This window comes from Balaenoptera musculus, chromosome 3 (assembly GCF_009873245.2).
Source record: "Balaenoptera musculus isolate JJ_BM4_2016_0621 chromosome 3, mBalMus1.pri.v3, whole genome shotgun sequence".
Lineage (NCBI taxonomy): Eukaryota > Metazoa > Chordata > Mammalia > Artiodactyla > Balaenopteridae > Balaenoptera > Balaenoptera musculus.
In genome coordinates this window covers 58,155,255-58,167,283 of record NC_045787.1, presented here as the reverse complement: position 1 = coordinate 58,167,283, position 12,029 = coordinate 58,155,255, and the positions used below count along the sequence as shown (strand labels likewise).

At 33.6% G+C, this 12,029-nt stretch overlaps 1 protein-coding gene across 3 annotated transcripts in view; it reads left to right on the top strand.

Annotated features, from left to right (window-relative positions):
• Positions 1-12,029, top strand: part of CERT1 (ceramide transporter 1) — a 128,269-nt gene that overhangs the window by 71,376 nt on the left and 44,864 nt on the right. For all 3 annotated transcript variants that reach the window (XM_036845533.1, XM_036845530.1, XM_036845531.1), the window contains 2 exons: positions 2,149-2,306; positions 6,456-6,548. In XM_036845533.1, the coding sequence (XP_036701428.1) occupies positions 2,149-2,306; positions 6,456-6,548 (251 nt within the window). The remainder of the gene's footprint in view (positions 1-2,148; positions 2,307-6,455; positions 6,549-12,029) is intronic.

The following is a 12,029-nucleotide window of genomic DNA, read 5'->3' as shown; positions in this document are numbered from 1 at the left end:
TTTTCAAAGACATTTTATGTTGGTCTTTCATCTTGTACTGACTCTATATAAATTAGCAAACAGCATGGAGGACCCATTATTACAATGGCACACATTGTCATATATAGGACACAGGTGACTTTTAGTTTGTAAGTTGATTATTAAAAAAAAATCGTAGTTTGTAATAAAACATCAATCTTGGTAAGAATGGTAGAAAATATAGAAGTTACAGTGATAGGAAGGATTTTCAGAAAATACAAGAAAAAGAAAATAGGTTTTAAAACAGCTTTACTGAGATATAATTAACAGGCCGTAAACTACGTATATTTAAAGTGTACAGTTTGGTAAGTTTTGATATTATCATGAAGCTGTCACCACAATCAAGACCATTATTATGTCCATCACCCTCAAAAGTTTCTTCCATCCCTTTTGTCTTCCCTTCCTCCCTCCATTCTCAAACAACCACTGATTTTTCTGTCACTATAGATTAGTTTGCATTTTCTAGAATTTAATGTAAATGAACTCAGTTTTTTGGCTTGATCTCTTTCTTAGTTTGAGATTTCTCGTTGTTGTACGTATCAGTATTTAATTTCTTTTCATTGCTGAGTAGTGTTCCCTTGTATAGATAACAACCACAATTTCTTCAGTCCATTCGTCTATTGGTGGACATTTGGGTTGTTTACAGTTTGGGGCTATTATAAATAATGTTGCTGTGAACATTCACATACAAGTTTTTTTTACGTACATATACCTTATTTCTTTGGGCTAAATACCCAGAGGTGGAATGGTTGAATGATATGGTAGGTATGTATTTAACCTTTTAAAAACCTTCCAAGCTGCATTTCACCAGTCATATTTATGAGAGTTCAAGTTCATCCAAACCCCCACTAACACTTGACGTGGTCAGTCTTTTAAAATTTTAGTCTTCTAATAGGTGTGTAGTGGTACTCGCTGTAGTTTTAATTTGCTTTTCCTTAGTAACTAATAGTATTGAGCATCTTTTCATCTGCTTATTTGCCATCCCAATCTCTTCTATAGTGAAATGTGTATTCAATTCTTTGGTTCAGTTTTTTAATTGGGTTATATGTTTTCTTATTGTTGAGTTTGAGATTACTATATTTTGTATATTATAATACAGAATATGTCTATATTAATATAATATATATATATAGATAAAGGATATGTCCTTTATAATACATATTCTGTGCAAAGATTTTCTCCCAGTTTGTGGCTTGTCTCTTCATTCTTTGTTAAAAAATTTTTTAAATAGATATTACATATATTTAAGGTGTCCAATATGATGATTTGGTGTACATGATGAAATGATTACTGCAGTCAAGCTAATTAATATATCTCCTCACAGTTACCATTATTTTATTAACTGTAGATTAGCTCTCTAGACTGAGTTATCCTACATAACTGTAACTCTCATTCTTTTAACAATGCCTTCAAGAGCAGAAATTTTAAATTTTGATGAAGTTTAGTTTGTCAGCTTTTATGGATTGTGCCTTTGCTGTCATATCTACATATGAGTTTTTAAAGTTTAAAGTATCATTATTTCATTTAAAGAGTTCTATTGAAAAGGTTTCTTATTAACTATAGTATAAGATATTATGCTCTCTTATTTGCATCTTATGAGTTTTAAGATTTTTCATTTAATTCAAAGACTAACTTTGAATTAAAATTATAATATGTAAACATAACTGTTTAATGTGTGCATTGGTCCCCAAATTATATTTGGACATTTATTTAAATTTTAACATATTACCTTATTCATTTCCGCAGTTTCTTTTCAGATATTTTTAAATTCAGGATTTCTCAAAATGTAAGGTAGTTCTTGCCATAATTAGGTCTCACTCTAGGCTGCCTTGAGTGTTATTATTAAAGTATTATTCCACCTACCACTTTCTTCACTGGGTGCAGCATAGCAAATAGATTTCAGGAAACAGAATCCAGAAAAAAGGACTTGAGAGTACATATGCTGTCACAAGCTTCCTTGCTCATAGAGATGGATGCAAATTTTAAAATGTTGGCCAACAGGAAGGAAATTACAGTTTGAAAGTCTACTCTGATGTGATAGTTTTCTAAAAATTTTCTAATTTTAGGTTGTGCTGAGGAATGATTTCTTTGTTAAAAAGATTTTTAGTGAATAAATTTTTTTTTTTTCAGTATTTCCACATGTAACACCAAAAGGAATTAATGGTATAGACTTTAAAGGGGAGGCAATAACTTTTAAAGCAACTACTGCTGGAATCCTTGCTACACTTTCTCATTGTATTGAACTAATGGTAAAACGTGAGGACAGCTGGCAAAAGAGACTGGATAAGGTAAGATTTGTTTTTCTTCTTTGTAAAATAGTAATAATAATCAGATTTTGTTTGTTTATGTACTGATCGAACATTTAAACCAAACTAACTTCTTAGGGAAAAATCTATTGGATTGAGAGAAGTAGCAGGTAGTACTACTCCTCTGAAACTTTGTGAGCATCTTAAACTCATTTTTCTATGAGGTTCACCAGTTATGTATTTGGTTACTGTACAATATGCATTCTTCATTGGATTTTAACATAAAAGTTTTTGTAATGGCAATAGTAATGCTTTGGAATAGAAGTAATGAACCATTTGACATTTCCTAGCTTTATTGTGTAATACATGAAACTGTACTTAAGTTATATGACCTACTAAAAACACCAATTTATAAAGTTAAATATTAACTTATTGCATTCATGGCCATGTATGTTTTCTAAGGTCATTGTGATATCCTTTAACACACATTTTGTTGTTCCTTGAACATTTGCCTTATGTTCACCTTTCCCACCTTTGTTTAAACTGCAGCACTGATAATAATAATATGAATCTTTAGTTTCGAGTGTGAAGTAGAATTTGGCTCAGTGAATTTGTTTAGTAGGAAAACATTTGCTTATAATTTAACATCAGTAAAATCTTAGAACCAAAGCATACCTTAGAGAATTTAGTTCTAGTCCAATGCCATCATTTTATAGAAGCAGCAGCTGAGGCCCAGAGACTTGTCTAGAGGTGTTAAGTAGCAGAATAAGAAGAATTTTACTCTTCTATATTTCAGCTCTGGATATTAGGGCAGACATCAATCAGAATCTTATCATTCATTAGTGAGTCATATTGCTTGCGGTATTTGGAGGTCTTATCAATGTGAACAGAACACTAAGGAAAGCAATGTCATCATTGATGTAATAGCAGAATGGCTACAGGATTTAAACAGCACTGTATGTTTAAGAAGGTCCCCATGTTTAAAGAAAAGAGAATTGGTCAGAATTCTTAGGTGCATGTGAGAGTAAGCCAGGTTGACTAGCAATATGTATTCTTTTAAAATAAGCCATGAAAATGTCCATTTAAGGTACACGCAGATACTTCATTATTATTTTGGAATAGAACTGTTATGTTGTCATAGATTTCAATTTTGGATCAAATTCAATTTTTGGAAGATTCTCTGTTCACACAAAAAAATAGCACTGAGAAAACAGGACAGTCCCTTAAATCCATTAGACTAATGGTTCAGGAGAATCATTCAAGTTATCCAGATTAGCTTATTCAAAACTTTTTGGCAACTTTCTCTTAAGCTCCCCTCTCTTCAGTCTGCTTATCCTTCACTAAAGGATCATCATCTCTAGTCATATGCTCTAACCACACTGCCTAAAAAAATTCATTAAAAGTAAGACATGGCTTCCCCATCTTTTTGTCAATCAAATTTCTTATTTGAAAGGGATGTGAACTTGCAGTTGTCTTCAATGTTGGTAATCTTATCCATTTTGTTTCTTTATTGGGTAGCAACAAGTAGACTATACCAAAGGATCCATGAAAAAACAGTTTTGTTAGACCACATTTAACCAAATAACAGCCACAAAAGATGGTAGTATTAATTGAAATCTGCAAATGGCTGTAATTTGTAATCCTTTTACAGGTCTATCTGATATCAAATCTTATTCACCTTTTGCACCATAATTTTTTTCTCAAGGTCGATATAGGCTCCCAGTTACATTTTACAGGAAATGTTAAGTGCGTGTGTGCATACACAGTATATACATACATATTCAGTGTGTGTATATATACATATGTGTATGTGCATACATACATGTATATATACACACTCTGTAAAGATTAGGAAGTTCTTAAATAGAGAGAGTTGTTTATCAATAAACATATCTTTTAGGTAATTCATATAATTGAGGAGGAAAATACAGTGTTAACAATATGGTTTACTTGAAATTGTTGTTTTATTCAAGAAGTATTTATATGCTTGTGTGCTAGACTCTAAGCTAGAAATGAGAAAACAGTAGTGTACAGGAAATCATTCTTCAAGGAGCTAAAACTCTAATGAGAGTGATTAAGTAGGTGATAGTTGATATAATAATAGCTATTTAATAGCTGTTTGTATACCTTTTATGTAGATTTCTAATATGTTTATCTATGTATATAACAGATATACACATACAATAGATGTGTAAAACATACATACAAATCTCTATATAATAGTTCTCTGATTTTATGTTTAATAGCTCTTATGTACATTTCTAACGTCATTTCCATTGTTCTTACAGCTAAATAATTGAATATTCTTAGTTACCTATAAAAATAATTCCTTCTTTTCTAGAAGAAGTGTACTTAATTTTTAGCCAGTCGTGTCCAGGAAGACCAAAAATTCTAAGATTAAACAAATTTTAGTTGTTAACAATGTTAATAAGAAAAAAATTATTCATTGAAGATGTTTGCTTATATTAGTAGATTCACAAGTGTGTAATTTCACATGTTTTTTCGCTTTCCTTGAAATCTTTTTAATATTATTGCTGTGTTGTGTGTTTTTGTTTTGTTCATTTTTTAAAATTAAGGTTTAACATATATACAGTGAAGTATACCAATCTTAAGTGTACTGCTTGACGAGTGTTATACACATGTATACTCCCCTGTAACCACCACTCAAATCAAGATATAGAACTTTTATAGCACCCCAGAAGGTTTCTTCATGCCCCTTCCTAGTCCATACCGTACCAGTACTTCAAGAAGTGACCACAGTTTTAACTTATACAGTCGTAGATTAGTTTTGCCTGTTCTTGAACAGCATGTAAATGGAATCATACAAAATATACTCGTGTGTCTGGCTCGCTCCCCCACCCCCTCAACACTGACTGTGAAGTTCATTCATCTTGTAACTTTTAGTGGTAGTTTATTATTTTTTATTGTTGTATAGTATTATTGCTGTATGCTGTTCGTTGTATGATGAATTTTCATTGTATGACTTCAATTTGTTTTTTCCTTTTTCCTGCTGATGGACATTTAACTTTTTATATTTTGGCTGTTGTGAATAAAGCTGCTGTGAGCATTCTTGTACGCATCTTTTGGTAGATACATGCACTCTTTTCTCTTGGGCACATACCAAGCAGTAAAATTATCGATTCACGAGGTATATGCTTAGCTTTAGTGGGTAGAGGCAAACAATTTTCCAAAGTGGTTATATCAGTTTATATTCCCACCAGCAGTAGGTGAGAATTCCAGTTGCTCTTCACCATTGACAACACTTGGTATTGTCATTTTTTTTGTGGGTGATTTTTTGTGTTTTTAAATTTTAGCCATTCTGATGGGTCTGTAGTCCTGTTTTCTCTTCAGTACACAAAAATCAGTTAATCTTTGGGCCTAATGAACTAACTCATTGATTTGCACTAGCTTAATTCAGGTAGGGTTTTTAGAAGTAGTTAAGCTCTGGGTGAGTTCGGTGTGGACTTTAATTTAGCCCTTAAATATTTGAGGTGAGGGAATAAAGGCATTAGGTTCTTTATAAGCTTGTAGGGCTTTAATATCACATTTGACTCATTGTAGTCCATTATTGTAAAAAAAAGTTTGAGGCTGGTGCCAAGGCCAGCCTTTTTACATTTTGTCCTTGGATCTTTTAGCAAACTCTTAGAGCCATAGACCCTGTCTATAAAAGGAGAAGGTTAAAGTAGAAATCTAAGCTCTTTTTCAGCTCTAAAATAATTTTAACCAGCAGTTGGAAAGTATAAGAAAGGTATCTTTCTTTAGAATATCTTTTTGCATTTATTGATTCTACTAATAATTGAGTTACTTTCTTCCTGACATCCATTACTTGCCTTTTTTCTCTGTAACAAAATTAATTTAGCTCCTACTGGGGGAAACAAACACATGAATGTATATTGTAGGCATTTCTCTGGTGCTAATTTATCCTTTTTTTTTTTTTGAAGTGTAGACACTTTGGTAGTTACTTAATCCATTTAAATGTATAACCTACCTATAAGGTGATCTTAGTGGTATTTTAAGTGGTAGCTTGTATGTGATATACGGCCCAGAAAAAAGTGTTTTCTTGGGCAGAAGAATACTCATTTTTCACAGAAGTGGAGTTATTTTTGGGCCAAGTTATAAAATTTTGATGAAATGTAGAGAAAATCCCACTTGACATGATAAATTTTTCACTTGCTTTTTTTTTTTAAATAGGAAAGTGAGAAGAGAAGAAGAATAGAGGAAGCATACAAAAATGCCATGACAGAACTTAAGAAAAAATCTCACTTTGGAGGACCAGATTATGAGGTATGAAGTTATATTCTTGCTCTTAGAAAGAGAAACACATAGGCGATATATATATATATATATCTCACAAAAGTGATGAATTTTTACATAATACTTTTGTAACTTTTAAATGTTTTGAATATTTCATAATGTATATATGCTGGGCTTACCCTGAAACAGATTTTTTTCTTTTTCACCTACAAGATTTTTTCTTTTTTCACCTTTCACCTTTAAAGCTTTAAAGGGCTTTAAAAGGCTTATTACTAGGCCTGTCTACTTTATAGGACAAGTTTTTGTCTCCCCTGTGAGGATGATACTTATTGATATTACATTCTAATTCTTTTTTTCTTTAATTTTATTATTTGAAATCTATAGATAGTTTATTTTATTTTATTTTTTGGCCACTCCATGAGGCATGTGGGATCTTAGTTCCCTGACGAGGGATCGAACCTGTTACCCCTGCATTGGGAATGCAGAGTCTTAACCACTGGACCGCCAGGAAAGTCCCTAACTCTTTTTTTTTTTTTTTTAAACAAAAGTAACCTATAGAGGAAAAACCTGAGAACTTTACAGGTGAAAGATTTTAGTCTGTGCTGTATACTGTGAGGTCTTATCCATAGCAAAGCATGAACTGTTCAAATTGTCTTGCCTTTATATTTGAAAAATGTCTGAAACCAGCTTCTTTCCCCTTTTGGTTATTTGTTAAGCAGTTAGTAAAATTTGCCTCTCCATATACAAACACATACAGGAGTGGCAAGGAGTATCGTTGACATAGAAGAAGAATGGTAAAAAAGTTAGACTGTACTTAAGAAAGAAGAAAAATTTCCTGCCATTTTTATTCTAGAAAGGAAAAAATAAGACCTGCTCTTGACAATATTTTTTACCTTGGAATTGATTTCCAACTGTGAAAATCCATAGTATGAGACTTGAGCGGTAATTTTATTTTATTTTTATTTATTTATTTATTTTTAAAATGTATTTATTTTTAATAGATCTTTATTGGAGTATAATTGCTTCACAATGCTGTGTTAGTTTCTGTTGTACAACAGAGTGAATCAGCCATATGCATACATATGTCCCCATATACCCTCCCTCCTGAGCCTCCCTCCCATCCTCCCCATTGCACCCCTCTAGGTCATCGCAAAGCACCAAGCTGATCTCCCCGTGCTATGCTGCTGCTTCCCACTAGCTAACTATTTTACATTCAGTAGTCTATATATGTTGATGCTACTCTTACTTCGCCCCAGCTTCCCCCTCCCACCCCGTGTTCTCAAGTCCATTCTCTATGTATACATCTTTATTCCTGCCCTGCAACTAGGTTCATCAGTACCCTTTTTTTTTTTTAGATTCTATATATGTGCATTAGAATACGGTATTTGTTTTTCTCTTTCTGACTTACTTCACTTGTATGACAGACTCTAGGTCCATCCACCTCACTACAAATAACTCAATTTCATTCCTTTTTATGGCTGAGTAACATTCCATCGTATATATGTGCCACATCTTCTTTATCCATTCATCTGTCGATGGACGTTTAGGTTGCTTCCATGTCCTGGCTATTGTAAATAGTGCTGCAGTGAATATTGTGACACATGTCTCTTTTTGAATTATGGTTTTCTCAGGGTATATGCCCAGTAGTGGGATTGCTGGGTCATATGGTAGTTCTATTTTTAGTTTTTTAAGGAACCTCCATACTGTTTTCAATAGTTGTATCAATTTACATTCCCACCAACAGTGCAGGAGGGTTCCCTTTTCACCACACCCTTTCCAGCATTTTTTGTTTCTGGATTTTTTGATATTAGCCATTCTGACTGGTGTGAGGTGATACCTCATTGTAGTTTTGATTTGCATTTCTCTAATAATTAGTGATGTTGAGCATCTTTTCATGTGCCCCTTGGCCATCTGTATGTCTTCCTTGGTGAAATGTTTATTTAGGTCTTCAGCCCAGTTGTTAATTGGATTGTTTGTTTATTTTCCTATTGAGCTCCATGAACTGTTTTTATATTTTGGAGATTAATCCTTTGTTGTTTCATTTGCAAATATTTTCTCCCATTCTGAGGGTTGTCTTTTTGTCTTGTTTATGGTTTCCTTTGCTGTGCAAAACTTTTAAGTTTAATTAAGTCCCATTTGCTTATTTTTATTTCCGTTACTCTAGGAGGTGGGTCAAAAAAGATCTTGCTGTGGTTTATGTTAAAGAGTGTTTTTCCTATGTTTTCCTCTAAGAGTTTTATAGTGTCTGGTCTTACATTTAGGTCTTTAATCCATTTGGAGTTTATTTCTATGTATGGTGTTAGGTAGTGTTCTAATTTCATTCCTTTACATGTAGCTGTCCAGTTTTCCCAGCACCACGTATTGAAGAGGGTGTCCTTTCTCCATTGTATGTTCTTGCCTCCCTGGTCATAAATTAGGTGACATATGTGCATGGGTTTATCTCTGGGCATTCTGTCCTGTACCATTGATCTATATTTCTGTTTTTGTGCCAGTACCCTACAGTCTTGATTACTATAGCTTTGTGGTATAGTTTGCAGTAGGGGAGCCTGATTCCTCCAGCTCCTTTTTTCTTTCTCAAGATTGCTTTGGCTATTTGGGGTCTTTTGTGTTTCCATACGAATTGTAAAATTTTTTGTTCTAATTCTGTGAAGAATGCCATTGGTAGTTTGATAGGGATTGCATTGAATCTGTAGATTGCTTTGGGTAGTATAGTCATTTTCACAGTATTGATTCTTCCGATCCAAGAACATAGTATATTTCTCTTATCTGTTTATGTCATCTTTGATTTCTTTCATCAGTGTTTTATAGTTTTCTGAGTACACGTCTTTCACCTCCTTAGGCAGGTTTATTCCTAGGTATTTTATTCTTTTTGGGAGGATGGTAAATGGGATTGTTTCCTTAACTTCTCTTTCTGATTTTTCATTGTTGGTGTATAGGAATGCCAGAAATTTCTGTGCATTAATTTTGTATCCTGCAACCTTACCAAATTCATTAATTAGTTCTAGTAGTTTTCTGGTGGCATTTAGGGTTATCTGTGTATAGTATCATGTCATCCGCAAACAGTGGCAGTTTTACTTCTTCTTTTCCAATTTGTATTCCATTTCTTTCTTTTTCTTCTCTGATTGCCGTGGTAGGACTTCCAAAACTATGTTGAATAAGAGTGGTGAGAGTGGACATCCTTGTCTTGTTCCTGATCTTAGAGGAAATGCTTTCAGTTTTTCACCACTGAGTATGATGCTTGCTGTGGGTTTGTCATATATGCCCTTTATTATGTTGAGGTAGGTTCCCTCTGTGCCCACTTTCTGGAGAGTTTTTATCATAAATGGCTGTTGAATTTTGTCAAAAGCTTTTTCTGCATCTATTGAGATGATCATATGGTTTTTATTCTTCAATTTGTTAATATGGTGTATCACATTGATTGATTTGCGTATATTGAAGAATCCTTGCATCTCTGGGATAAATCCCACTTGATCGTGGTATATGATCCTTCTAATGTGTTGTTGGATTCTGTTTGCTAGTATTTTGTTCAGGATTTCTGCATCTGTGTTCATCAGTGATATTGGTCTATAATTTTCTGTTTTTGTGATATCTTTTTCTGGTTTGGGTATCAATGTGATGGTGGCTTTGTAGAATGGATTTGGGAGTGTTTCTCCCTCTGCAATTTTTGGGAAGAGTTTGAGAAGGATCAGTCTTAGCTCTTCTCTAAATGTTTGATAGAATTCACCTGTGAAGCCATCTGGTCCTGGGCTTTTGTTTGTTGGAAGATTTTAAATTATGGTTTAAATTTCATTACTTGTGATAGGTCTGTTTATATTTTCCAATTCCTCCTGGTTTAGTCTTGGAAAATTGTACTTTTCCACGAATTTGTCCATTTCTTCGTGGTTGTCCATTTTATTGACATATAGGTGTTTGTAGTAGTCTCTTATAATCCTCTGTATTTCTGCGGTGTCAGTTGTGATTTCTTCTTTTTAATTTCTAATTTTCTTGATTTGTGTCCTGTCCCTTTTTTTCTTGATGAGTCTGACTAAGGATATATCAATTTTGTTTATCTTCTCAAAGAACCAGCTTTTAGTTTTATTGATCTTTGCTATTGTTTTCTTCGTTTCTATTTCATTTATTTCTGCTCTGATTTTTATGATTTCTTTCCTTCTACTGACTTTGGGTTTTCTTTGTTCTTCTTTCTCTAGTTGTTTTAAGTGTAGGGTTAGATTGTTTATTTGAGATTTTTCTTGTTTCTTGAGGTGAGATTGAATTGCTATAAAGTTCCCTCTTAGAACTGCTTTTGCTGCATCCCATAGTGTTTGGATCGTCGTGTTTTCGTTGTCATTTGTTTCTAGGTATTTTTTAATTTCTTCTTTGATTTCTTCAGTTATCTCTTGGCTATTCAGTAGCACACTGTTTAGCCTCCACGTATTTGTGTTTTTTACAGTTTTTTTCCCTGTAATTGATTTCCAGTCTCATAGCGTTGTGGTCAGAAAAGATGCTTGATGTGATTTCAATTTTCCGAGGCTTGATTTGTGACCCAAGATGTGTTCTATCCTGGAGAATGTTCTGTGTGCACTTGAGAAGAAAGTGTATTCTGCCACTTTGGGGTGGAATGTTCTTTAAATATCAATTAAATCTGTCCGGTCTGTTGTGTCATATAAAGCTTGTGCTTCCTTATTTATTTTCTGTTTGGATGATCTGTCCATTGGTGTAAGTGGTGTGTTAAAGTCCCGCACTATGATTGTGTTGCTGTCGATTTCTCCTTTCATTTTGTTAGCGTTTGCCTTATGTATTGAGGTGCTCCTATGTTGGGTGCATAAACATTTATAATTGTTATATCTTCTTCTTGGATTGATCTCTTGATCATAATGTAGTGTCCTTTCTTGTCTCTTGTAACATTCTTTATTTTAAAGCCTATTTTATCTGATGTGAGTATTGCTACTCCAGCTTTCTTTTGATTTCCATTTGCATGGAATATCTTTTTGCATCCCCTCACTTTCAGTCTGTATGTGTCCCTAGGTCTGAAATGGGTCTCTTGTAGACAGCATATGTATGGGTCGTGTTTTTGTATCCATTCAGCAAGTTTGTGTCTTTTGGTTGGGGCATTTAATCTGTTTACATTCAAGGTTGTTACTGATGTATATGTCCCTGTTAGCATTTTCTTAATTGTTTTGGGTTTGCTTTTGTGTGTCTTTTTTCTTCTCTTGTGTTTCCCACTTAGAGAAGTTTCTTTAGCATTTGTTGTAAAGTTGGTTTGGTGGTGCTGACTTCTCTTAGCTTTTGCTTGTCTGAAAAGCTCTTGATTTCTCCCTCGAATCTGAATGAGATCCTTGCTGGGTAGAGTAATCTTGGTTGTAGTTTTTTCTCTTTCATCACTTTATGTATATCCTGCCACTCCCTTCTGGCCTGTGGAGTTTCTGCTGAAAACTCAGCTGATAACCTTATGTGGAGATTCCTTTATGTGTTATTTTTTGTTTTCCCCTTGCTGCTTTTAATATTTTTTCTTTGAATTTAATTTTTGTTAGT